At 46.0% G+C, this 27791-nt stretch overlaps 1 protein-coding gene across 4 annotated transcripts in view; it reads right to left on the reverse strand.

Annotated features, from left to right (window-relative positions):
* The window catches only part of LPO (lactoperoxidase), a 34215-nt gene extending 10608 nt beyond the window's left edge, over nucleotides 1–23607 (reverse strand). For 2 of the 4 annotated variants that reach the window (XM_042914933.1, XM_042914930.1), the window contains exons 1-9: nucleotides 22361–22841; nucleotides 17338–17412; nucleotides 16385–16472; nucleotides 12030–12190; nucleotides 10280–10397; nucleotides 9802–9931; nucleotides 8829–9035; nucleotides 7016–7340; nucleotides 4962–5122 (exon numbers count right to left, since the gene is read on the reverse strand). In XM_042914933.1, the coding sequence (XP_042770867.1) occupies nucleotides 4962–5122; nucleotides 7016–7340; nucleotides 8829–9035; nucleotides 9802–9931; nucleotides 10280–10397; nucleotides 12030–12190; nucleotides 16385–16472; nucleotides 17338–17410 (1263 nt within the window). In that variant the 5' untranslated portion in view covers nucleotides 17411–17412; nucleotides 22361–22841. Of the gene's footprint in view, nucleotides 1–4961; nucleotides 5123–7015; nucleotides 7341–8828; nucleotides 9036–9801; nucleotides 9932–10279; nucleotides 10398–12029; nucleotides 12191–16384; nucleotides 16473–17337; nucleotides 17413–22360; nucleotides 22842–23543 lie in introns of those variants that run through there. The other 2 variants (XM_042914931.1, XM_042914932.1) reach the window with 2 other exon arrangements.
* Nucleotides 23608–27791: the final 4184 nt, after the last annotated feature.

The following is a 27791-nucleotide window of genomic DNA, read 5'->3' on the forward strand; positions in this document are numbered from 1 at the left end:
CCAATTTAAAAATTAATATTGAATTATGGAGATTTTTGAGAAGAAATAAAGGGGATATGTCTCTTTAATGGTTAAAACTAAGTGCATGGGGCTTCTGGTCCCAGAACAAGATGGAGGAGACTCATTTCCCCTTAATCTTCCACACTAAATATATGTAAACACTCTGGAAATTATTCCATAGACAACATAAATAGACTTTCAAAGCTGGAAAGAAGGTGGACTGACTGACGACCTCAGGACTTGAGGAATGACAGCACAGTGAGTTCCTGTATGCCCCCAGACTGAGTGCAGGAAAGCCTGGCAACCTGGAACCCCCAATAGGAATACACAAAAGGAGCCAAAGGGAGCCTGCTCTTTCTCTCCAAAGGACTGGGACGGGGGAACCCAGCAGAAACCTAGTGGAGAGCCCCCAGACCTACTTCACAACCCAAGCTCTGAGCCGTCCACACCTCAGGCTGGTGGATGGTCTGATATGCCTGCAATGGTGGCAGCAGTGAAACCCCATATCTCTCTGTTCTTCACACAACAGCCATAAAGAGACCAGGTGCAGTGGCTGCTGCTCCCCTAGAAGGTTGCTGGGCAACAGAAGGCAGCCAGGAAAGGGCCTTCCTGCCTTGCAGACTGCATCAGTAGGCACTGAATGTGAACCCCAGAGTCACCAGAAGAATGAAGCAGACCAGAATAGCACTGCAAAGGCTCAGGAAACAACTGTCACTTGGGGTGGGGGCGCCTGAGTGGTTGAGTCAGTTGGGTGTCCGACTTTGGCTCATGTCATGATCTAGCAGGTTTGTGAGTTGAAGCCCTGTGTTGGGCTATTTGCTATCAGCAGACAACCTGCTTCAGATCCTCTGTCCCTCTGCCTGCCCCTCCGCTTCTCTTTCTCAAAGATAAATTTAAAAAAACTTAAAAAAAACCTGTCATATGAACTAAAGCCCACAAAAGTATGCCAGACATACATGTTAAACCCAAACAGACTTAAATAGGATCCTGAGTCTCCTAACATAATAACTAAAGTATCTAGGATATCATTTAAAAAATCACTCATAATGCCAAGAACCAGAAAAGCCACAGTTTGAATGGAAAGATAATCAATTGATGCCAATACCTACATGAATCAGGTACTGAGACGATCTGATAAAGATTTTAAAACCGTTGTCATAAAAACGCTTCAACAATCAATTACAAGTTACCTTGAAACACAAAACAGACCATCTCAGCAAAGAAGTAGAATTTATAAAAAAAATATTGAAACTGTAGAATACAGTTGAAAAATACTGTTAGTATTGAAAAATACTAACTAAAATTAAAACTTGTTAGGAAGACCCAGTAGTAGAGTGGAGATGACAGGGTAGAACTAAAGACAGATCAGTAGAATTAACTCAATCTAAGCAACAGAGAGAAAATAAACAAAACAAACACACAAACACCTCAAACAAACCAGAACCTCAGGGCTCTGTGGGACAATAACAAAAGAGCTAACACTCCTATTAATGGAGTCCCAGACATAGAGAAGAAAGGGGTGGCTAAAAAAGAATTTGAAGAAATAATGTCTAGAAACGTCCCCAAATTGGTGAAAGACATACACTTACAGATTCAAGAGGCTGAATTAATACCAAACATTATAAACCCAAAGAAATGTACTCCAAGATGCATTACAATTAAACTTCTGAAAACTAAACACAAAGTCTTAAATATCGCCAAAGAGAAGCGACACACTATCTACAAATGAACACCAATGTGAAACCATGGAGCCCAGAAGGAAGGGGTATAGCATTTTCCAAGTGCTGAAAGAAACCAGAAGGAAGAGTAAAATAAACCTGAAGCAAACAGAATAGGCTAAAGAAGAAAAGTCTTATTAATGAAGAAAGACCTTAGATAGAATTCAACATCTGTTCATGATAAAAACTCTCCATACACTAGGAATGGAGCGGAACTTCCTCAACCTCATCAAGAGCATCCACAGAAGATTTACAACAAACATTACACTTTTTTAAAGTTCATTTATTTTGAGAGAGAGAGGAAGAGAGAGAGAGTGACCACAAGCAGGGGAGGAACAGAGAGAGAATCCCAAGCAGGCTCTGCACTGTCAGCACAGAGCCTGATGCGGGGCTCGAACCCATGAACCATGAGATCATAACCTGAGCTGAAATCCAGAGTCAGATACTTAACCAACTGGGACACCCAACCAACTGAGGCACCCCAACAAACATTATACTTAATGGTGAAAGATTGAATGTTTTCCCTCTATGATTAGGAAGACAAGGATGCCAGTTCTCACCACTCTTATTCAACACAGTACTGGAAATTATAGCCACTGATATAAGACAAGAGAAAAAAATGTTTAAAAACATAGATTACAAAAAGAGAGATACAACGGTCTTTATTTGCAGATGACATGATTGCATAGAAAATCTTTTTTTTTTTTTTTTTTTTTTTTTTTTTAAATCTTAAGGATTCTACAAGAAGAACTCCCCAAACTGAGCTCAGCAAGGCCAGGGTCAACATATAAAAATCAGTTACATTTTTATGCACTGATAAAGAGCAAGTGGCAGGTCAGAAAAAATGTAATACCATTTATGACTTACCCAAAGAAAGTGAAATATTCAGGTACAAATATAACAAAACATGTACAGGATCTGTATGATAAAAATTACCAAATGCTGATGAAGTACAGCAAAGAAAACCTAAACACTTAGGCACACTGCATTTACAGATTAGAAAACTCAATATTGTAAAGATGTCAATTCTTCCTATATTAATCTATAGTTTTGATACAATTCCTATCAGAATCTCAGCAAGGTTTTTTTTTGTTTTTTTTTTTTGTAGATGTAGATAAGCTTATTTAAAAATATATAGGAAAGGGACAGACCTGGAACAGCCAAAACAATTTGGAAAAAGAATACAGTGGGAAGAATCATGGTTCCCCATAGTAAGTCTTGCTGTGTAGCCAGAGTAAACACTGTGGTGCTGGTATAGGAATAGACACATAGATTAACAGAATAGAATAGATAATTCTGAGATAAATTCATATTAACATGCCCAAAAAATTTTTGATAAGGAACAAAAGCAATTCACTAGAGGAGGGATAGCCTTTTCAGTAAGTGGTGCTGAACAGTTGGACACCCTGTGGCCAAAGAAAATGAGCCTCACCCTAACCTTCACACATTATACAAAAATTAACCCCCAATGGATCATGGCCTTAAGTGGAAAACATAAAAGTATAAAGCCTTTAGGAAAAACCCAATAAAAATCTTGGAGATCTAGGACTACAGAGAGTTCTGAGATTTGACACAAAAGCCCAACCCATGAGAGAGAAAAAAAAAAAAAGTGTCCTGATTGGACCTCATTAAAATTAAAAACTCTTACTCTGCAACAGATTCTGTTAAGAAAATGAGAGCTTGGGAGAAAATATTTATAAGTCACATATCTGATGGAAGATTTGTATCTAGAATATATAAAGAACCCTCAAAACTTAACATTAAAAGATAATCCATCTGAAAATGGGCAAAATATATGAACAGGTATTTTACTGCAGAGGATATACAGGTGGCAGATAAGCACAGGAGAAGATGTTCAACATGATTAGCCATTAGGGAAGTGCAAATTCAAACCACAATGAAATAACACTACATACCTATCAGAAAGAGTAAAATAAAAAACAATGACAACAAATCACGACCAGGATGCAGAGAAACTGGATGTTTCATACACTTCTGGTAGGAACATAAAATAGTACAGCTACTCCGGAAAATAGTTTGGCAGTTCCTTTTAAAACGCGAAATGGACTTGCGATATGACCCACTGCACTTGGGCAGAGTTTTCCCAGAGAAAGGAAAACTTACTTGCATGAAGAAATGTATATACGAATGTCTATAGCAGCTTCATTCATAATAGCTCCAAACTGGAAACTCTCCAGATGTCCTTCACTGGGTAAATGGTTAAACAAACCAGGGAATACTACTCAGCAACAAAAAGGAAGGGACTGTACACATACAACAGCCTGGATGAACCTCAGGGCAATTATGCTGAATGTAAAGAGCCAGCCTCAAAAGGATACATACTGCATGGTTTTATCTAGGTAACATTCACCAAACAGTACAGATGAAGAGCAGATTAGTGATTGTCAGGGGATAGGGACCTGGGAAGGGGGAGGGTGGATGTGGCTATCAGAGGGGGGCAGGAGGGAGTCCTGAGGTGATGGGAGAGTGAAGTATCTTTATTGTGGTGGTGGTTACATGAAACTACACATGTGATAAAATTGCACAGAGCTACACACACACACACACACACATGCACGCACACATGATTGCATTTAAATCTGGTGAAATCTGAATAAGACCTTTGGTTGGTGTCAATGTTAATGCCCTGCTTTTGATGTTGTACCATAGTTATGCAAAAACATTAGCACTGAGGAGGCTGGGTGTGTGTACTGTTTTTTTTTTTTTTTTTTAACAACTTCCTGAGAACCTATAATAATTTCAAAATAAAATGCTTAAAAAAATACGTGCACAGTTAATTCTAGTTAGTCAATCAGCCAATCTACAATAGCAATGGACTCTTCCTGTGACATGTGGCTTGGGTGCGGAGAATTGAAAAAGAAGACAATCCAACTGAAATAACCCAAAGAGCTCTGCAACAGTCAGTCCCAGGAGAGACAGAGCCTTTGGTCCCAGTGATGGTGGCATCTGGGCAGGCACACTGAGTGACCAACAGACAAATGACTCTCCAACACTCTGAGTTCAGGGATTCATTTTGGGGCAGAGAAGCTAAAGAAACAAGAAGGGGGGCTGAAATAATGAGGCAGTGGGAAGGAAGCAGCGGAGGAGAAGGGAAGAGGAGGTGCGGGACACAGAGGAGGTAGCTGGAGGGTGGCTGTGGGCAGAGCAGGGGTGGCGGGGCGGGGGGTGGGGGGGGGCAGACGCTAGGTGGGTGAGGGAGGCAGTGCTCCTGGGCTTCTGTACCTGCATGAAGGCTCCCAGGATTTTCCGGGCTTCCTGGTAGAGCTTCTCTCCATCCCAGTGAGGGTTGAGTCTCTTTAGTTCTTTGGCCAGCCGGTTGTGCTCTCGGAGAAAGAGGGTGTGGGAAGCGGCCAGCAAGGTGTGCTCGGAGGCTCGGAAATCTCCTGAAAGTCCAGAATGCAGGAAGGTTGGTTCCCCCTGAGTAGCCCCAAAACCCAGTAACTTGCACAAAGAAATACACGATAGTGCGCCCAAGGGACCCTCTCCTAAGCCCCTCCTTCCAGTTAACCTAAGGGAAGTCAAGTGGAATGGGATGGGGGTTGGGATTCAGAGGTTTGAATCTCAGCTCCACACACATGATTTTTAGCTGGGTCACTTTGGACAAGTTACTTGGCATTTCTAAGCCTCAGTCCCTGTATCTGTGAAAACGGGGATAAGAAGGCTGACTGCACAAGACTGCTCAAAACTACAGATGACATGAAAAAGGAAAATTTTGCTAATTACAATCCCAACTCCTTCTAAGATGGGGCAGTACAAACAGATAAGGGCTTTTGGTGGAGAGAAACTTTGAAAAGTTTTATGAATGGGAGTTTGAGGGCAGGTTCCTAGGTAGGGTCGAATTTGTCCATGTAACAATGGGAGGAGTATCTAGAGATGGGGGCCTTTGGAAGAAAGGAAAGAAGAGAGTGACAGGATAGGAGGTCAGCTAACTGGCAAAAGACCGGGTGTTCACAAGGGGATTTCTTGTGTCCTCTAATCTTTAGGAAAAGTCTATTAAATTCCCAAATGCTTGGTCTTACCGGATATTTTTGTGGAAAACAGGAAAGGGCTCAGTTTTGTATCTGGATTGATGTGAGATATGTGTGAACACAGAATTGAAGAGATCTACCCAAGAGATCTGGGCCTATGGACTGGCTTTCTGCCATGTCCAGGTGGGTGGGGCGGGGGCGGGGGTTATCCTGACAGAGTAGATTTTTGGAAGAGGAAAGGCCTCCAGGAGCCCAAGGCAAAGAGGACCAGGAGGACATGAGGCCCCCAGAATGAACAGAATTGGGGGGCTTTGGTTGTGCACAGGTTGTGTGGAGCAGGGGCCTTGTACCAAGTTTATGAAAAGCCTTAAAAATATGCATTCCTCTTAATCTAAAATTTCTTCTTCTAACAAATTATCTTAATAAAATTATTAAAAATGAGTCCAGGGGCTCCTAGGTGGCTCAGTCGGTTAAGCATCCGACTTCAGCTCAGGTCATGATCTCGCAGTTCCTGAGTTCGAGCCCTACATAGGGCTCCGTGCTGACAGTTCAGAGACTGGAGCCTGCTTCCGATCTGTGTCTCCCTCTCTCTTCTCCTCCCCCCTCCCCTGCTCGTGCTCTCTCTCAAAAATTAACAAACATTAAAAAAATTTTTTTAAATGAGTGCAAAGATTCATCAACAAGGATATTCATTACCTAAAAACAATAAAGTAAAAATTAAAATTAAAATAAAAAAATAAAACATAAAAATAAAAAAAAAACAGGAAAACTAGAAATGATTTAAGTGTTTCTAAATAGGATTGAGAAAATAAATCATGATAATGTATGTCAGGGAATATCAGGCAGCCAGTAAAAATCATGCTGGAGAATATTTAATGATGTGACATATTAAGTGAAGACATCAGGTTATAGAACATAACTGATAGTATAACCCCAATTATGTAAAACAATGTAGAACTATATCTATGATTTAAAAAAACCTGGAAAGGTGGGCATTAAAAATGTTAACAATGATCATTTGTGGGTGGTAGGTTTTTCTTATTTGTGCTTCTCTGGATTTAATTGTTTTGTTTGTTTGTTTGTTTGATGGTGAACACATGTTCTTAGATTCTGTATTCATCCGGGCCCTTCTACCAGTCCTGGACCAGTGCCAGAGGCAATGGGGGCTTGGTGTGCATTTTTCCAGAAAGCATGCGAGAAGCAGCAGCAGTAAAGCCTCTCTGGAAGCTACCTAGCAGCCTCCTGAAGTTTTTCTGGTCTCTCTCTGCTCCCAGTCCTTGGGCCCCTCTGTTCCCAGCCTGGACTCACCTGCCAGGAAGCAGGGCACTTGGGCGGTGGTGTTGATGAACTCACAGGGGCTTGGCTTCTTGATGTCAAAGGGCAAGTAAGCCAGTCCGTGGTCCCAGATCTCCTGGTTCACAGCCATGAGGCCCAGCGGGCTGCTGAGGTTTCGAAGGCGGCTGGCCAGGCTGGGCTCAGGACCGTATACAAGGCTGGCATCCAGGAAGGAGGTCAGAGCGTTAATCTGATCTCGAGCCAGGGACTGATAAGGTGGAGTGGGGCAGACGAACCCAGCTCGGAAGAAAGGCATGCACTTCCCTTGAGTCTTCACCTTGGGGTCATTGGGAGGGAACTGCAGAGAGATTGGGGGGGTGGGTGACTGGGCAGAGGTGGCACAGCTGGGATCTGGCAACCTCTCCCCAGGGTGGGTCTGGATGCGGCTGGCAAAGATGCTGATGGAGCCCTCCTGGGACCCTGGGACCAGACACTGATTCCAGATGCCTCCTGCTGACACTATACATCCTGAGCCACAATGCCCTGAAGTTCATTACATCCCACTGTGTAAAAAGTCTGAGGGGAATCATTCACTCTTTTATAGCAGAGGTTCCAAACTTTTGGTGGGGAAGGAGTCCTGAGATCCCTGGACAGGGAAGCAGGACAAGAAATAGGAAAGGCTTTGTTAATAACTGCTATGAACGGAGTACTTGGGGGGTTCAGTCGGTTGAGCGACCGACTCTTGATTTTGGCTCAGGGCATGATCTCGTGGTTCATGGGTTCGAGTCCAGCGTTGAGCCCTTCCTGCACGAGTCCTCCCTCACGAACTCCCTCCTCCCATTAAGCCTCCCCCCAGTGAACACTGTGATGAGCCCCTGAGTCCAAGTCTGCTTGGTATTCTCTATCTCCCTCTCTCTTGACCCCTCCCCCATTTGCTTGCATGCACTCTCTCAAAAGAAATAAACAATAACAAAATTACTAAAAACAGCTACCATTTATTTATTTTGGATCTAACATGTGCTATGCATTATGCATACTTTATCTCACTTTGGTCCTCAAAAAATGTAAGGTAGATAATTCAGTTCCATTTTACAGGTGAGAAAATCGAGGCTCAGAAAGGTTAAGTAATTTGTTCCAGAACTTGTAAACAGGAAGGGAAATATATGGGATTCAGATCTAGACTGACTTCTCTCCACAGTCCGTGTTCTTTACACCACAGCACAGAGCCTTGATTTGTTTGAGTGAATAAATCACTCTCTAACTGTAAAATAAGAAAAAAATGGGGCACCATTGCAAGTGCCTCTCTCTTCCTGCTGCCCACAAATCCCTGCTCTCACTGATTCATCCATCAAATTGCAGCTCTTTCTGGGAGCAGCCGTCCCAGACCCCGATGACTTACAGCAGCGTTCTACAAACTTCACTGTGTATAGAACGAATCCTGGTATAACGTAGATTTTGTTTCCCAATGTCTGGGATGAGGCTTGAGATCTTACATTTCTAAGAAGTCCCCAAGTGATGCCAATGCTGCTGGGCCAGGCACATAGACGACCCGCCCCTCCCCAGAGCTTCCCAATTTCACCATTAGTGGTTACTTGTCCATTTCCCACACAGGCTCTCTGTCCTTGAGGAAAGGAACAGTGTCTTATTCACCTTTGAATCCCCAGTGCTTAGTGCCGTGCCTGGCACGGAGTAGATGATTAATGTCTATTTATTGAATAAATGGATGAGTGAATGAATGGATGTGTGAGGCTTGGGAAGCTGTCAAATCAGCATTCGAGATCTACCATGAGGTACCCTGCTAGTCAGGGAGGCAGGGGTTTTGTCACCAACAGCTGCAGGGGCCTACCATGATGGGGAAGCAGTTGTCTCCCTGGATACAGTACTTGTCACACTGGGCTTTGGAGTACTCGCTGCTCCCCAGCTCGGTGTCGGGGGCAAAATCCAGGTCATGGTCCACAATTTGACCCCACTGCATGAACAGCAAGGACGTGTTTTGGTCCAGAACACCCTCCTCACTCAGGTAGCCTGCAATCTTGTTGGAAACCTCCCGGGCCTACAGATGGAGACAGAAGGGGAGGAAGGATTGGAGGAAAAAGTGCTTTGAGGAGTCAGATTCAACTGCAGTTTTATTGAACACCCAGGGTATAACAGGTACATTTAATCCCCATGACAAGTTTGTGAGGTGGGTGGCATTACACCTTTTCCGAAGGTGAGGACACTGGAGAGGTGAGGCCAATTTCCAACGGTCCTGCAGCTACAAAAGGGGATAGTAGGGATGGGACTGAACACATGTCTGCGGGAATTGATGGCTTGCAAGGCCAGTGCCCTTTCCACTATGGAAATGGGAAAACAAAGACAGGCTGCTTGTGAAGCGACAGGGAGGTGCCAGGTGTCTGGGAGGAGGAGAGGGGCTCTGGGGGAGGGGCTGCCAACTCAGAAGAGGCCAACAGATAGGACCTCCGGGCAAACAACAGCTGATGCACCCCAGGGGCCGGGGCGGGGTAAGCGCGGGCAGGATGGGGCAGGGAGGCCATCTGCCTGGGAGACCCCAGGGTATCTGGCCTGTGGGCAGCTGGGACGTGACCACCACGTGCCTGGGCTCTGGGCTCCGCTGCCCTCTAGTGGCACTTAGGGGAGCACGGCCCGAGCCCGTCCAAGTCTCCACCTCTCCCCGGCTGCGGGCCCCACCTCGCACCTCCGCCCTCCCACCTATTTCTTCTTCCGTTCCGTGCGCGTTTGGGGGCGCTTCCCGTCCTCTCTGGGCTCTCCCCCTGCACCCTCCCGCTCGGGGCTCGCGCGCACCCCGGGCCCGCCCTCACCGGCGGGAGCGGGAAGCCGTTCCGCGTCCTCCCCGGCGTCCACCCGAAGGGCAGGGAGAGCCCGTCCTCGTACTCGGCGGGCAGCCAGCGCGCCAGCGCCCTGTTGGCGGCGCCCAGAGCGGGGTTCCTCCTGAAACCGAGCAAGACGCTCCCTCAGCCTCGGCCCGCGCTCCGGGCTCCGCTTCTCCAAAGCCCTGGGGGACCCGTAGGGAAGGGGCGGGACTCCGCCCGAGGGAAAGGGGGCGCAGGGGAGGCGCCTCTCAAACGGGGAGGGGGGTCGCTGAACTGCGTCCGCTCTGAAGGCGGGGGACTACGGCGGCCCCTTTGGAAGACGGGGAAGCTCGGGAAGGTTCCAATATGAACGGGTTCCGGTGGGCCGCAGGCCCGGGAGTGGGAGGCAGCGGGGGTTCTGCCGGGAATGGCCAAGCGGCAAAACCCCTAGCTGGGCCGCCCCCGACAACTGCCCGTGCCCCCTTACCTGTTGTTACAATCTCCTGTAATGGTTCGGTAAGGATTGTCCTTGTCACATTTCACCACAGGAACGGGGGCACCACAGCCCACCTCCCAAGACAGTGCAGTCAAGTCCAGGCCAGGTTCTGAAACAGAAGGGACGCCAGAGGGGCTGAGTTCTTTCTCCATTCTGAGGCACGGCGGGGAGGCAGGAAACCGAAAGCAGAGGGGAACTTACTTTTCTGGGAATGCATTTGTCTGTTTTAGGTAAGCATTTCTCAGGTGGTTTCTTGTTTAATCCTGACAACTCATTGAGGTAAGAGGTTTAATTCCCATTTTACAGATGAGAAACTGAGGCCACAGCGCTCAAGGGACTTGCCCAAGGACACACAGGTAGTAACTGTGAAAATGCTAGCATTGTTAGTGATTTTTTTTTTTTTTAATCAGGGCATTCGAATCAACAGATCTTTCTTTTAGAACGAAAATACCCCTGAGAGGTTAAGCACATGTTAGTAGGAGTTAGTCTGATAAGACTGCTTTTCTTCTTCTAAAGCTTCACTGACATCTAAAGTACCAAGCAAGCAGGAACCTAGATAAGGAAGATGTTGGGAAGATACAGGTAATTTTTAAAAACTGTTTATTATTGAGAGACGGCAAGTGGGGGAGGGGCAGAGGATCTGAAGAGGTGGCTCTGTGCTGACAGGCTGACAGCAGCGAGCCCGATGTGGGGCTCGAACTCCTGAACCACGAGATCATGACCTGAGCCAAAGTCAGATGCTCAACCGACTAAGCCACCCAGGTGCCCCGGGACAGGTAATTTTTAAGTGAGGGGTGCTGTGGTCCTGGGAGGAGTAACATAGTGGGGCTTTACGCAGCAGAGGCTCCCGTGCTGGCACAGAAAGGAGAGAACTGCTAACCTCCTAAAGCAGTCTGTGATCCATCCTGGTGCCTGCATGAAAGAGAAGCAAGGGAATCTTGCTCTATGGGGGCTTCTTCAGGGGACCATCTGTGAAGGTTGGCAGGGGCAGGGGTTCAACCCTCTGTACCTTTTGAGTCTCAGAGTCTAAAGTGATCCCTATTTCTCCCTACCTCATCCCAGTTTCCTTCTTTTGGAACTTTGGAATTTGCTCAAGTCCTAAGCCTGCTATCTTCCTGGACCTGCTGTTTTCCCAGGAAGAACTTGCAGCCCCTTCCTCTGGTTGGGACCAAGCCCCTTCCTCCCTGACCCTCCAGAAGCTGTGACATTTGGTAGGGGTGGGAGTGGACGGGTTGGAGATCACAATCAATCCGTCACTTCATTTTTTCAGCTCCATATTATGCAAGACAAGATGGAAATCTCATCTCCTGTGACATAATCCCAGTAAATCCCCCTGGTACAGGTGGCTTACATGTCTCCTTTATGGAGACATAAAGCAGAGTAGTGGTGACACTGGTTTGGGACAGGGAGCCCATGTTTGTTGACTTTAGTACTTCCTCTGGACAGAGGCTTTACAGATGGCATTACACAAAGAGCATGAATGTCCCCTTATTTGGAGTTGGCAGTGTGACCTTGCTGGGCTTGAGTTCCTTTCTCTGCAAACAAAACAAAACAAAATAAAACAAAACCATACTGGCACAGCTGTCCCCTCAGCCCCTCCCTGCTCTGCAAGCCCATGAACCTGAGCAGGGAGAGCCAAGAAGGTGCTCCTAATAGGGGATACAGCTTTTGGTGACTCCTGTTCTCTCCTGCAGGGTCATGGCCCCTTCCCGCCATCAGAGGGTCAGTGGGTTTTCTGTACCTGTGGCATTGGTCAAGGCCACTTTCTGCCTCAGTCTCTTTAAGGATTCCTCCCACACCTGCCCGTTGCGGATGGCTGTGCGCGCCTGGCCTTTGGCATGCTTGAGGTACTCCGAGAGCTGTCGAGTGGTGGGTGCCTCTGAGCTCATGGCGGCCTTTAGCCTACAATGGAGAGCGATAGGAGAGTCAAGACTGGGCCCTCCAGCTCTGAAGCTTTAGAAGGGGTGTGAAGGGATGTGTGTATGGGGAGGAGCCACAGGGGGTGGCGGCAGCGCAGGCAGGAGACAAGCACTCCCGCGCTCTCAGAATCTTTCTCATTTCCTTTCTGATGCCTCTGGAAAATCTCTTCTGGGAGGAGGAAGCTACAGTGTGTCTTTAAGCTTTGTTGGGTCTGGTTCTGAGAAAGGGCAGGCAGATGGAGGTGAGCGCTTCCTGAATTAGAATCAGAGGGTTGTAGCTGTGCTGGCTGGGTCAGAATTAATTAGAGAAACTTAAAAACACCTAAGCCCAGGATGTCCTGACTCAGACTGAGGAACTCCTGTCATGTAGGAGTTTAGAAATAACAAGAGAATTCTAGAGATAACAAGCCTAGGGGCCTTCAGTTCTTCCCATGGAAACATCCTTAACTGCAGCTAGCCCTGGAGTTAGCGTGGAGTTTGCTTCGATGTGGGCTGTAGCATCCAGCCTCTTGCTGACCATTTTTGGGGCAAGATGTTCAGCCTTTTTATTCTTAATTTCCCATGTGTAAAGGGAGAAGCCCGAATCCCTGCTACTAAGAAGTTTGGGACAAACACAGAGATGACTGAGTGCAAGGTGGTGTTAGAAAAGTGCCTCCATGAGAATCCACCACCCCTTCCCCGTGCCTCAGTCTCCACACATGTGGGAGGAAGGGTTCCGTGAGATGATATCTATGGCTCTGAGACTCTGAAACATTGGAAGTTGCTCAGCTTCTCACAAAAGACAGCTCTGCTTTTGGGGTACAGTTCGCTGGCTGCAACAGCTGGCCTGATCTATAGGTTAGGTTCTTACCTATTTCCAGGGTGAGGGGGCATGGTGTCTCAGTCTGAGGGACTTCCTGGGCAGGTGGGACAGGGACAAGGATGACTGGGATGATTGCGCTCTACTTGGCAGGCCTACCCCCGACCAGCCTCCCCCAACCTCAATTAAAAAGACCCAAGACAGTAAGCCAGACTGTCTTTTTGCTGCTGTTGCAAGAGACTGCGTGGCCCAGTGGCCAGGAGGGCTACACTGTCCAGTATGGTAACTTCCAGCCACAAGTGGCTATTTAAATGGAACTTCATTAAAATTAAATTAAATTCAGTTCCTCACTGGTACTAGCCACATTTTAAGTGCTCAACGGCCACACGTAGTTACTGGCTCCTGTATTGGATGGCCCCGACACAGAAAACCATCACGGAAAGTTCTGTGGGCCCGCACTCACCTGGAGTTGGGGCTTAGGAAGCAAGATTTGAACATTGGCTGGTTTGACTTGTGACTGCCACTTACTAGTTATGTGCCCTTGGGCAAGTTACTTAACCTCTCTGTACCCAGCTTCCTTATCCATAAAATGAAATAACGACATTTCGTTGAGCCATGCTATTTGATCATTTTGACCTCAAAAACAAGCTATTTCATGTAGTTCAATTTAGCATTTCATACGGTTTGGGGGAGGAAGGGCTGTAAAGCTCCTTGAGCTGTATCTGACGTGGAATACACACATGTGTTAGCCTCAGCGCCACCGTCCTCATGGGCCAGGGCCCAAAGGGTCCCCCACCCAATAAACAAGGTGCGCTGCTGGGCCTTCCAGGGCTCTACCTGGAAGGTCCCACGCAAGGTTCTGCACGCTCCTTCCTTCCTCCTGTGCCCTGGGCTCTGCGTGCTTCTCCCGCCTGAATGCGGGATCCCTCCTGCTTTGCTCAGGGCTGGGCTCCGTGGGATCAGCCAGGGTTTGGGAAGAAGTCTTTACCCATCTCCAGGCCTCCGCCCTCATCCTAGTTACCGTCGCCTTCATCTGGACGGCTGTAGCGGCCTCCTGACCAGGGCCCCGCCCCACTCCCTGTCTCTCTCCACCCCCTGCTGTCTGTTCCCCACACAGCTGCTGGAGCGCACTTAGAGTCAAAAGCAGACCATGGCACTCTGCTTACCCTGGGACATGGATGAATCCATCTGCTTATTGCACACACACTCCTATTGTGGTGCCATCACTGCCTGTACCTAGTTCCAAAACATTTTCATCACCCCCCAAGGAGACCCTATACCCATTAAGCAGTCTCTTCCAATTCCTCCCCTGCCCTCCTCCACCAGCAACCTCTAATCTGCTTTCTGACTCTATGGCCCTTAGCGTCCACCTCTCTGGCCTACCTGCACGGTGTGCTCCTCCCTGTCTACCACCTCCACCAGCATTGGGCTTCTGTTTCCCGAGCACCCTAAGCTCTTTCCCGCCTCAGCACCCTTGCCTTTGTCCTTCCCAGTCCCTGGGATGCTATCCTCCCGGCTCTCTACATGGCTGGCTGCTTCTCATCCTCCATCAGGCTTCCCTGATCCCTGGGCCTAGAGTAGCAACCATCGCTTTGTTTATTTCCTTCATTGGATTGTTTGTGTAACAAGATGGTTATGTGTGATTCTTTATGTCTCCATGAGGCCCCTAAGTCCAAGAACTAACCAGTACGAATGAAGTCCAAAGCATGGCTGGTCAGTGCACAGCTTGCAAAGGAGGTGATGAACACTGATTTTGTGGCCTTTACTGTATCCTTACCTTGGGCCTATAAAAGGATTGAAGTTAGGGAGAGAGAATTTTTGTTTGGAGATAGTTACTGAAATACCAAGTACTTCCCTACTGCCACCATGGGGCTTCATCTGTGCTTTAATTCTAGTGATAAGGGACTTAAGAGGTGGGCTAGAGTCATGGCCAGTGGCTGATACCTGCCCAAAGAGCCTACAGGAGTGGAGGCTGGCACCACGCACTTAATAGAGTAAGCCAGACAGGGCCACACTGCATGGGATCTGTATATCCTCCAGCAGCAGGGTGAAGCTTGTAGTCTTCTGGAGCCTGCTTAAAAGGCACCTGGCTCAAGAGGGTGTGGGGAGGTGAGAAAGTGAGCCAGATGCTTCTGTACTGAAGGTTGGAGCTGTCAGCTACTGGCCAGAAACTTCTCTGGGTCAGGGAGCTGGCAGCAGAATCTCTGAGACAGCCAACAAGTGCCCAAGGTGGGGAAGACCTTCTGACCCCTTCAGGGCACTAAGTTGTGAGGTGACTTAGACCTTGCCCTTTGCTATCTCTCCTCCACCGCCCCCCCCCACCCCCAGCTTAACCCTGAGGAGTCAGAAACCTGTGCTGGGGGATTGGGAAGAGCCCAGGAAGGAGGAACTAGCAGACTGTGTTCCATTTCTCATTATAAACCTAATAAAGCAGCTCTGAGCCCAGGGATGTAGGAAGCTCTAGGCTTTGTCTTCTTATGCTGACATTTAAATTCCTGAAAGGATACTGTTCTTGGGACTAGAAGTGGCTGGAGTACCTCTTGTCTTCTAAAAGTAAAAAAAACAGTATGGAACTGCTTAAAAGTCATTCAAGGGCCAAGGAGGAAGGAAGCCCCAATTCTAGTGCAAAGAGACAGCAAGAGGAAGGAATAAGGTTGTTTTCTGCTCAACACAGTGGTTATTCTTGTCTGTATGCCTGCCTCTAGCTTGATGGGCATCCTGAGAGCTGGGACCCAGTCTTCATTGCTTATTTCAAAGATCCCAGCCCCTAACATGTGGTTCGAGGGTGGCTGACTCTGCTGGTGGGCTGTGGGATCTCCAAGTGCCCTTGGATCATTTTATGGCATTGGGGTGCTGCGCCCCCTAGCTGCTTTGGGTGTAGTTGCTGACGGCTCACACCTGTACCCTTGTGTGATTACTGAGCCAATCCTTGCTTAACTTCCTTCTTTGACCTTTCCAGCTTTGCCCTCTCACTTCATTTACAGCTCTCCCAAGAGTAATTCTTAATTAGTCACCTGCCCGTGAATCCATGTCTCAGGTTCTGCTTCTAGGGAACCGGGCTTATGTCAATCAATATTAGTTGAATGAATGGAGAAATTCTACCAACAGGCTTTCTGAGACTCTGTAATGCATGACCCAAGGAAACATCCGGCCATGTGGAAGAAAGTGCTTCCAGGATTAGATTAAACATCCTCTTAAAGGTAATTTACAGGCTAAGGATTTTAAGACTCCTATTTGTCACACACTCAGAGTTGGGGGGTGGTGGTAGCACAGTCTGGATGATTGCTTTCTCACTGGCTTGTCAGGGCTGGCCTAGATGTGCTCGTCATTAACTGGAAGCCTAGCAAGGGGAGTACGCTGTGTCTGTGTCTCACGTACCTGGTCCTGGAATCCAGGAAGGCCTTGTTGACTTGGATCTTGACCTGATTCACAGCATCAGAGATGGCAGCAGTCGTGGTGGCCCGTGCTTGGAGGAGGAGGGACAAGGAGCAGAGTATCTGACACCATTCCTTTGAGATACCCTCTGCTTCTGTCTCCCTCTTTCTCAGCCATTACCCTCACCCCTCAAATCCAAGCAGGCAGAAGATTGAGATTAGGAAACATTCACAAGAATCCTCAAGGAGAAAAAGAATAGAATGGGAAGAATGCTCTCTGATCCTTGATAAGATGTCGGAATTGCTCTTCAGAGGTCCACTAGAATACCCAGGGATGGATTAAGGTGTGTGACCATCCAGGTTGGCTTGGGCTACTGGGCTGTGGGGATTTTTCTGGGTTTTGGTGAGGTAGACACGTAAGTGTCCATCAAAGGACTTAGCTGATCACCAGGGCCCTGAGGTAGAGAAGGAGCGTTAGGAATTCTTGTTCTCACTTGTATTGGGGTCTGGAGCATGGGAGGTGGGGTGTGGTGAGTTAAATGGTGTCCCCCCAAAATACATGTCTCAGAATGTGACCCTATTTGGAAATAGGATCTTTGCAGATGTAATTAATTCAGATAAAGTCATAAAGGTATAGGATTAGGGTGGGCTCTAGATCCAATGACTGGTGGTCTTATAGCAAAAGAACACACAGGATACACACAGAGAAGTATGTGAAGAGAGGCAGAGATTAAACTGATGTAGCTATAAGCCAAGGAGTACCAAGAATTGCTGGAGCCACCAGAAGCTAGGAAGAGGCAAGGAAGGATTCCCTTCTAGAGACTTTAGGACCCTGCTGACACCTTGACCTTGGACTTCTAGCCTCCTGAACTGTAGAATACATTTCTGTTGTCTTCAGCCACCCAGTTGTGATCCTTTGTCACAGCAGCCCCACGAATTCAATATGGAGACACTTACCATTTGTGGCCAATGCTGCCGCCTGAAGCAAGGTCAGGAAAGCTAAGAGGACTGAGAGATGGAGGGCTTGCATTGCTGAAACGAGACCCAGGATCAGATATGAGCCTTGTAGAGCCCCCATGGGAGGGACGGAGTCACAGAAAGGGATGGTAAAGCATAAAAAGCCCAGGGAACAGCAGATGCCCTAATATTGGAGTAGAGGTGGGGAAGCTACAATAACTTAAGTTAGCATCAATCATCTGTGCAGACCCATGCCTGCTATTGGGAGACATGGAAAGAAGCAGGGCTGGAAGGGAAAGAACTCAGGCTTCAGGGTCAGGAGATCTGGAGTTAAAGTTCTGCATTTGCTACAACTAGCTCTGTGACATTGGGCAGGTTACTTAACGTCTCTGGGCCCCTGTCCTGGTAAGTGAGGGCCAAGTGATACAGGATGTCTGATTCTGCCCTGATAGCCTGTGACCTGAGATCCTGTACCTGTCTTGTCACAAGTGTGAGAAATGCTGTTACCAAACCTGGAACAGGTCTTTGGAGTTCCCCTCCTTCCTTCCCCTGGGGATGTATTGCATCCGGGGAGCATGCCTGAGAAGCACGCACTCAGCTCCTCCCTTCAGAAACCAGCAAGGGCTTCTACCCTTCCTCAAAGAGCCAATTTGATGGGAGCACATGAATGAAAGTTGTGACAAAGCTCAGGGCTCCCCTGGACCCACAGCTGTGCCCCAGGCTGCCTGGAGAGATTCCAGATCTTAGATTAACCCCTTCATTGTGAGCTTTAACCCTGAATGTAAATCATCAGACAAAAATACCTGCAGCTTTGTTGGCTGATGAGGGGCTTTGGGGGGTAGAGTGTTCATGAGATTTGGTGGTATAGAACCAAAATTTAAAAAAAAAATGTTTATTTATTTATTTTGAGAGAGAGAGTGAACATAGGAGCAGGGGAGCAGCAGAGAGAGACAAGGAGACAGAATCCCAAGCCGACTTTGCACGGTCAGCGCAGAGCCTGATGTGGGGCTCGAACTCACCAACTGTGAGATCATGATCTGAGCTGAAATCAAGAATTGGATGCTTAATTGACTGAGCCATCCAGGTGCCCCTGAACCAAAATATGGGTTTTTAAAAAAATTTTTTTTAATGTTTATTTATTTTTGAGACAGGGATTGACAGAGTATGAACGGGGGAGGGTCAGAGACAGAGGGAGACACAGAATCCGAAACAGGCTCCAGGCTCTGAGCTGTCAGCACAGAGCCCGACGTGGGGCTCGAACTCACAGACTGCGAGATCATGACCTGAGCCGAAGTCGGACGCTCAACCGACTGAGCCACCCAGGCGCCCCCTGAACCAAAATATGTTTTGAGGAGATTCTGGCTCCAGCCCCAGGAAGCACCCACGGCATGAGATGGAATGATCATTTGTTTCTATCATGTTCTCGACAGGTCCCTCAGATTTCACAGGTGGGCATGGGTTCTTCCCTCAGTGTGCATTCACTGGTTGGATTCCAGAAACACACCAGGGAGAACATCTCAGATTGGCTGCTCCCTCCATATCTACTTGAAGCTTCCTAAGAGAAATTGTGGTTCTGGAGCTTTGCCTGAGAGGCCACCTAGGTGGTCTTATGGACACCCTCTTAGATACTCTCCCCTTGAATTCGGCCAGTCCAGAAGAGGACTATATCTGGACCAGGTAATTTTGGTCTCCGCCACACTTCCCCAGTCTTTCCCTCTGTCCTTTTATGATTCCTCTGACAATTTTTATCTTGTTGAGTGTACTTTTTGTAAGCTAACTCTAGAAAAAAAGGCAAGGTATGAATAAGTACCTCTCTGGCCAAGATTCTCCTGGGCACTTCCATTTATTTCCAAGAGGAGTTCTCAAATGGCTTAACCCTCGATGGGATCTTGTTTTTACACTTCTATGATCCCGAGTGGAACCATAGTCTTCCTCTTTGTAATTCGAGGAGAACATTGAGCCAGCCAGAAATCTGCCCTTTCAGGCATATAAAGTGCATGATGGGTTTGGAGTAAAATGTATCACTGATATATATATATATATATACATATATATATATATGTATATGTATATATATATGTGTTTAATTCTGGTAAAAACATGTAGTATAATATTTATTATCTTAACCATTTTTTAAAAGTTTTTATCTATTTATTTTGAGAGACAGAGAGAACAGGGGAGGGACAGGGAGAGCAGGGGAGGGGCAGAGAGAGCGGGGGAGGGGCAGAAAGAGAGGGAGAGAGAGAATCCCAAGCAGGCTCTGCACTGACAGCCCCAACTTGGGGGCTTGAACTCAAGAAACATGAGATCATGACCTGAGCCAAAATTAAGAATAGGACAATTATGGGTGGCTCAGTTGGCTAACATCTGCTCAGGTCATAATCTTCTGGCTCAGAAGTTCGAGCCCCACATCAGGCTCTGTGCTGACAGCTTCAGATTCTGTGTCTCTCTCTCTCTCTGCTCCTCCTTTGCACACGCTTTGTCTCTCTCTCTTCCTCAAAAATAAATAGGATTTATTTATTTATTATTTATTTATTCATTACAAAATACATTAAAAAAAAGAGTAGGACACTTAACCAACTGAGCCACCCACGCACCCCTGTTTTAAACCATTTTTAACCATACAGTACATAGTAGTGACAAGTATATTCATATTGTTGTACAGCAGATCTCTAGAACTATTTCATCTTGCAAAACTAAAAATCTATACCCACTAAAGACCAACTCCCTTTTCCTTCTTCCCCTAGCAACAACCATATCATTGATTTTTAAAGAGGGCTGATGGGCACACAAGTATTCATTATACTGCTCTTTCAATGACTAATGTATTTTGTAATAAATTAAAAACAAAAGTAAAAGGTTAGTCTATGAAAAAAGACATCATCTGAGATAGAGGAAGAGAAATATCGTAGTTGAAGACATGACAGTTGAGAAATCTAAACAGGAAAATCAACTTCCATGCTCATTTCTCTTCTCCCTTCCTTGGACCCCCTTCCCCCTCATACTCCTCTCACTTGGAAGGCAGGGAGAGACCTCAAGGCCAAAGCCAAATTATTTTCCATGTCTTGGCCAACTTCCCTGGTGTGTGTGAAGGAAGGATGTGGGACAGAAAGCAGAGCCAGGCAAATGAAAGGTTATGCCACTGCGCTGGAAAAAAAGGTATGCTAAAAGATCCTGAAGGGACAGTCTGCAGCCAGAGCCAAGCAGGGTGGAGGGTGGAAGACATAGGGCTTCAGGTGTAAGAGGTCACCAAGAGGCTTCTGTGATGTTTGGATATTTATCCACATTCTTATCATCATGCTCAGTGCAGAAATTATTTCCCAAGCCCTTTGGTTTGCAGCAAAGCCTGGGGCCTTCTCTGGGACATGAAGCAATATCCTGAGACAGAGTCATAGCCTCTGCCCCTCTAATGGCAGGGCTGGTCCACAATTCCTTGCCTCTATTCACATCCTCTTATGCAGTGCTCTCTCTGCCTGATGAACTATTCATTCTTCAACAGCCAGGCCAAATTTTGCTTTCTCTGTGAAGTGTAGCAGATTTCTCCACGCAAAGTTAGGTCATTCATTTTTCTGTCCTCCCGTTGGACTCCACTCATATCACATATCACTGTTTTCATGTCTGTTTCCCCTATCAGACCATGAGCTCCTCAAGGGCTATATCTTATTTTTGTTTTTTCCCATGCCAAGCCTAGTGTTGGTACATAATAGGTGTTGGGTTCATGCTGAATAAATGAAACTCCAAGGGCAGAGAAGTTCAGCATCTGGAAGGCACAGAGAGTCATGATGGTGACAGTCCCTTAGCCCACACCTTAATGTGCCTACTAATCACCTGGGGACCTGATTGAATGCAAATTCTAACTCAGAAGGAAACAGAAGGGCCTGAGAGCCTATATTTCCAACAGGCTCCCAGGAGATGCTCCTGCTTCTGCTGGTCTTCAGTCCACACTCTGAGCACCAAGGCCTTCCAGAGTCTGGCTCTCAAACTTGCTGAGAAGTCACCAAGAGGGGCTTCAGGAAAGCCTGAGAAGGGAAGGAATCAGTGGGATTCTTTTCCATGAGTGGCAAGAGCTCTGTTGAGGGTGGTAGGATGAGCCATAGGAAAACTAACAAACACGCCGTCACCCCCGAAAAGGTTCTATTTGATCTTTTGAGTAATTCCAGGATCAAGAGGAAAATGGTCAAGAGGAGAAAGTTCTTATCAAGATCTCTTATTTTTTTAGTTAAAAAAAATTTTTTATACTAGGCTTCATGACCTATGTGGGGCTTGAACTCAACCCTGAGATCAAGAGTTGCACACTCTACCAACTGAGCCAGCCAGATGCCCCTATCAAGATCTTCTTAGAAGAAACAATCCCCTACTTCAGCCACAGGGTTTGGGACACCCAATCACATAAAACACAATATGATTCAACCACTCCATTCTTCCAAAATGAAGGCCATCTCATATTGCTGCAATTCATATATCTGATTGAGATTCAGGTGTCCACAAGAGCATTGAAGACATATGGGACTAGGCATTCAGGGCTAACTAGATGTTCAGATATGCTATAAATACCAGGCATAAGATGCTGGAAACAAGATAAAGATCTGAGAGCCCTATCTTAGGAAACTCTTAAAACACTGTAAATTTTCACTCTAGTTTAGAGGTTACATGATAGCAATCTTAAGAACACCACTTGGAGCATCATTCTGTTATTATTTATCCCCAACTCTGTGTGTTATCTCTTGGGCCTCAGTTCCTAAAAATGGTGGATGAGAGGTCTTATGGTACCTTCCAGCCCTAAGAGTTTATGATTCTGTGACTGTTTTCAGACTTGGAAAATCTGCCTTGCCCCACATGGATTTAATCACATTCTCCTTACACCAAACAGGAATGATCTGCCATTGTGGCAGCCAAATCTGGCACCAGAAAATGCCCACTGAAGACAAGTCCAAATGCAGTACCAAGCTTTCTGAGAAGCCTTTAGGAAATTTCATCATCAACTTTGCAGAAATCATGAAAGATTAAAATTAATGAGTCTTACCTGCCAAGTGCCTGGGCCTCTGGTGGCAGCCAGTGGAGTTATTCTGCTAGGAAGAACTGGTGTTTTATAGCTTCCACCAAGAATTTATTTCTGGGAAAGGCCAAGAAGGGAGATTTTGAGGGACTGAGGTGGCTTGGAGGTTCAGCAGGAAACACCCTGTGACTCCAGGCAGATGCATGAGGAAACTGCAGGGATTGGTTGATGCAATATCACTGATTGGGTGGAAACAGAACCTCTTCTTCCCATTTTCAAGGTTAAATACATGGTCCTGCTGTAGTTGTGGAAGGCAAAACTCCAAATTCTGAGCACGCTTGTCCCTCTTAAGCCCTTTATGGCATCTGAAAAACTCTTAAATTGGGAACAATTGAATGGCCCTCTTCTCCACTCATTTATTCACTGCCTTTTGATCCCTCCCTTACCTTTCACCTGATTCTTTGTAGAAGGAGATAGATTTGTCCTGGATTTAAAGCAATAAAAAAAAACTGACTTTTTTTTTTCTGTGAATACTGCCCCTTCTTTTGGCCACCAGAGAGGTCACAAGAACCCTGAACTTGTCAGGGTGGTAGGTTAAGTCCCCATTTCTGTCATTTATATGGCTCTGGGAAAGTCATTTCACCTTTTGGTATATCACATTCTCTAGTTAGAAAATTGATAGTTTAAATGATTACTAGGAGTCTGTAACTTCATGCCTTCTATAGGATGGCCATTAAAAAACACCAATATCTGGGAACTTATATGTAATATACCACCCTTACCTCAATGACTTTGAAATTTCAAGTTAACTCCACAAAGGAAGGAAACAGGAAGTTTCCTGAAATTTCAGGGAAATGAAATTTCATTGAAATGTATTTTACAGACAGACAGATAAAAACATAAGTTCTTGGGTGCCCAAGTGGTTCAGTCGGTTAAGCGTTTGACTTCGGCTCAGGTCACAATCTCACAGTTTGTGAGTTTGAGCCTTGCATTGGGCTCTCTGCTATCAGCACAGAGTCTGCTTCAGATCCTCCGCACCCCCCTGACCCTCCCCCACTTTCTCTCTCTCTCTCTCTCAAAAATAAACACTTTAAAAAATAAAAAAAAAACAAAAACCCCATATTCTCTTCATGAAATTATGCCTTGGGTTGAAAATACTCTGAGAGACTGTCAGAAATTCAACAACCATGTACCAAACCCCTGGGTTTACCTTCCAAAAAGTGATATCCCTTTTCTTCAGCTTATGGAAGGTAGTTAAAAGCTGCTTCTCTTGTGATTTGCCCAGGCAAATGAGCTGGGCATCCCAGAAAAAGGCAGCCGTCCAGGAAAGGGGAGTGAGGGACTTTAGGCTCTTGTTTTCTTTGAAAGACATTTCTGTTCCTCAGCCAAGCATTGTTTTTCTTTGTGTGACCATTCCTTGAACTTTGGAACATGCTTCTCCAGGCTCTCACCTCTGGGTTTCATGCTTTATGGGTTAACAGAGCTACATCATTAGATGAATCTGACCTAGTTGGTTTCAATTGATTTCAAGATGGAATTTCCTTCTAGAAGATCTATGAGATAACACCACTTTCCCATGTGCAATATATAGTGAACTGCTGGAGTCAGGGTAACAGCAAAAGGCAGGTCTGACTGTTCTTGGGTCTTGATCATGTTATAATAAGATGTGATATGTCCTAGGTCTGACCTTTTTGTAATGGGCAAGGATGGGGCAGTGTCTGCTCCAGACCAGTGTGGCCCTTGCTTTGTTCTTAGCGTGAAGTATACCTGGAGGCAGTCACAGCGGACATATAACTGTCCTGTGGCTAATTTGTGTTTTCAGAACTTTGTTGACATGCAATGACATGTTATCATGGACTTATCTCAGGATAGTTAAATCTGTTTAGCACAGTTATTTGTCTTCCAATTAGGGAATGGCAAACTGGCCTGAGAAATGGAGACAGGAAGACAGAAAGTCCAGTAGAAGGCTAAAAAGGCCAATAGATTCTCATATAAGAGCACAGAGATTTCAAGATATTTTAGTAATAGAGCATCAGCAGCTGGGAGTACTCAATGAATATAAAGTCCATTCGACCTCAGACATGGTTGCTTTTTTCTATTGCCTTCCAAAATTAGAATTCTGAATGCTACACACAAAACCTTTGGCTGATCAAAGGGACACTCATGGTCAGTGCCAAAGTGGCCACTGTTTCTATGAGGTGATTGTAGCTCTCACCCTGTCTCATGACCTCCCCACCATCTCCACCATTTCAGGTGCCATCTTCCTTGGAAGCATTGCCAGTCCCTTCCTCAGATGTCTGTTTGCAGTGATCTCCCAGTGGCTTGGCTGCCATTCAGAGCTGGATAGTTTATTTTTTTCTTTCCTGGTTAAAATGCATTTCCCCTTCTTGTTTCCCAGAACACCAAACAAACAGACTTCTTGTCCCCAGCATGGCTCCATATACCAATGTTTACCCTGTCTGGGCATTGTCCATTTGTTCTACCCCAGGGAAGGAAGGAACCTTAAGGAAGGTGCTCTGGCTTGAGCCATCCTGGCCTCTGGAGTGGGGTAGAGATGATTAAGCTTCTCTGAATCTGGTCTCTGGGCAGCACAGGCCCTTGAGAGGCATGGCACATTGCCAGGCGGAACCCATCAGAGCAAGGAGGGATTTGCAGAAGATAAAAATGTCTGGGATAATTTGTGTGCCTCCCTCAACAGACAGGAAGGGGCTCCATTGTCTTTTCAAAGTATTTTGTAGTGGGAAGATTCGCCAAATGTTTGGTGGTTTCTGAGATTGGCATAACATAAGGATTCTGAGTGACAAACTTCATATCAATGAGTTTTTCCAATTAGCCACAGTATGCTGGGAACTAAAGTGCTGGGTCTTGTTAAGGCCTCCTCAGGAACCTTGGTGGAGTGGGTAGAATGTTACCCCTTCCTTCTCTTCATTCAGTGAAAATCCTTTTTTTGGTCAAGACCATTCTCCCTTTTCCCCCAATGTCCTGTCCTTCCTTCCTCTTATTCTCTGCCCTCTTGGATATTCATTGAGCACCTGGCCTTATGTGTGTCCTGTTTTGTTTTGTTTCTTACTCTCAATTCTTTCTCTTCTTAGCTTACATATTATAAATTTTTGTAAGTTTATTTCAACTGAAAAAGGCATCAGATCAGTTCTGTGCCTTGGGAGGGTAATGTAGGGATAGGACTGGAAGAAGCACAGACCTCAGAGTTCAGCCAAGACAAGTTGGCCCAAAATAAATCCAGAAACAGTTGAGGTAGAGATGGGGAGATAAGCTAACTATCATATATGTCATGAATAAACTCAGAATTTTCAACAAAAGCAACCTTAAATTATTATTGTTACTATGTGAGGAGTCTAATGAGGTATACCTTGGGGGTAAATACACAAGAAAATATCATTCCAATAAAATTCCCATTGCTCAAGCAAGGCTGCGTGTGCACATGCGAACACATAGATGAAACATTAAGCAATAAGTGGAAGAGCAAGGAGTGCTGGAGTAAGACTCAGAAAGTCAGGTCCTAGTCGTAGCTTGCTTCACACTGGCTGTGTGACCTTGGGGAAGTCACTCTTTATTTGCAGGTCTCAGTTTCCTTATCTGAAAAGAGAAGTGGATCCACTAAATAAGTGTGATGCTTCCCCTAGGCTCTGATGTTTAGGATTCTGTCATCAGATCCAGTAGGTCCCAGTACCAGTCTGCCCCTGCCCCCTTGTACAATCCTGTGCAAGTCACATACCCTCACCTACCCTCTTTACACAAATAGGGGGCCAGAATCCTATGTTATTCACTTTCAGGACCAGCTGAGGTGGGGTTTTCTTTAGTTCTGGGGGACAACTGAAATAAAAGATGAGAGGAATCTTGTTGAGAAAGAGGAAGAAAAATTCTGCAGGGATGTGATCATTCTCTCAGTCACTCAAGTTGGAAACCAGGGAGTCCTCCTGGATGCTCTTACTACTTCTACTTTTCTCCTTCTATTCCTCCTCCTCCTTCCTCTCCCTTTTCTCCTCCTCTTTCTCTTCCTCCCCCCTCTTCCTTCTTCCCCTACTTCTCCTTTTTCTTTTCCTCCTCCTTCTTTTCTTTCTCTTTTTCTTCCTTCTGTCTCACATCTCAGTCACCAACTCCTGTACTATTGTCCTCCATAAATCCCTTCCTATGTCTCCAAGCCCATCACACATCACCCCTCTACCCAAACTCTCCATTCCAGTCAAATTCACCTGCTCCTTTTTTCCAACATGCTAAGCACATCCTGCTCCTGTGCCTTTCCTTCTGCCATCCTCCATACCTGGCTTGTTCTCTTCCTTCTTTTCCAAGTCCAGTGTTCAGCTCAAGCCCTATCTTCTTTATGAAGCCTTCCCTATCTGCCAAGCTCCAGAGAGCACTGTCCATTGGTTTATTTTCTCTCCCTTTTGCTTTTCCTATTTATTATCTCTTTATGCATCTTTTCTGTTGCCAAAATCAGATTCTCAATATCTTAAGAGCTCTAAGTTATATTAGGTAATCAATAATATTTTTTTTATTATAAAGATGATGACAGTGGTGTAAAAATCACTTGGCTTAACTTAGTCATTGAAGTCCAAGTTCTTGACTGTCAGTTCTAAAGCTGTTTCTAGAAACCATTTCCTAGACTGATTAAAATTCTGTGACTATTTAAGGTGTAGCTAGAGGAAATAATTTCTGGATTTTTCTCTTTTCTCCTTTACTTTCCCCAACTTACAGCCCCACTGCCCATCCTAAGCTGCACAAAAATAGGGCCAAGTGATCATAAGGAACATCTGAGTCTTGGTCCTTTTATAGTTGGGAGAAAAGAGTAGCTTAAATACCCTTCTCAGGTAGAACTTCAATGTCTATTTCCCAGATGGCTGAAGAATCTTTCAGAAGCAGCAGGACCCATGTGACCCCAGTCTTGTAAAGTTGCTTAGGTCTCTGTGCTGGACGGAGGCTGGAGTACTGAATGGACATCCCTGAGAAGGCACCCTGCTCCCCTGCTGACTAGCCCACCACTGGTGGGTGGTGCACGCTGGGTGCCAAGATGTGTGCTTCCCAGACTTACTATAAGTGGATGAGTTCTCACTACTTCTTGATGGCGCTCCATCCAGATTTGGGGGTGTGCAAGAATAACATGCTCTGGAAGATTGTTGTGGAGGCTAGAATATGGTGAGGTGCTTCAGCTAACTCTATAATAGAATCCCTTCCACTCTGGTGGGAACCTGGGGAGGGCTAAGTGGTTATTTGCCTCTTATTCTTCTTGGGGTGCTAAGAAGGGACAGAGGCCCAGGGAGGGCAGTGAACGAATATTTACTATTCTGCCTTCTTGTTCTTCCCTTAAGAAATAAGAATTCTGTATAATGTCCTTCTACTCTGCAAACAATAGGGCATGGGCAAGCTTTTGAAACATTGCCTCTGTGTACCTCTAACAAAAGAGTACTATGAGCGTGTGTCCCTGGAAGAACCTGAGATTCTA

The sequence above is a fragment of the Panthera leo genome, chromosome E1 (genome assembly GCF_018350215.1).
Source record: "Panthera leo isolate Ple1 chromosome E1, P.leo_Ple1_pat1.1, whole genome shotgun sequence".
Classification (NCBI taxonomy): domain Eukaryota; kingdom Metazoa; phylum Chordata; class Mammalia; order Carnivora; family Felidae; genus Panthera; species Panthera leo.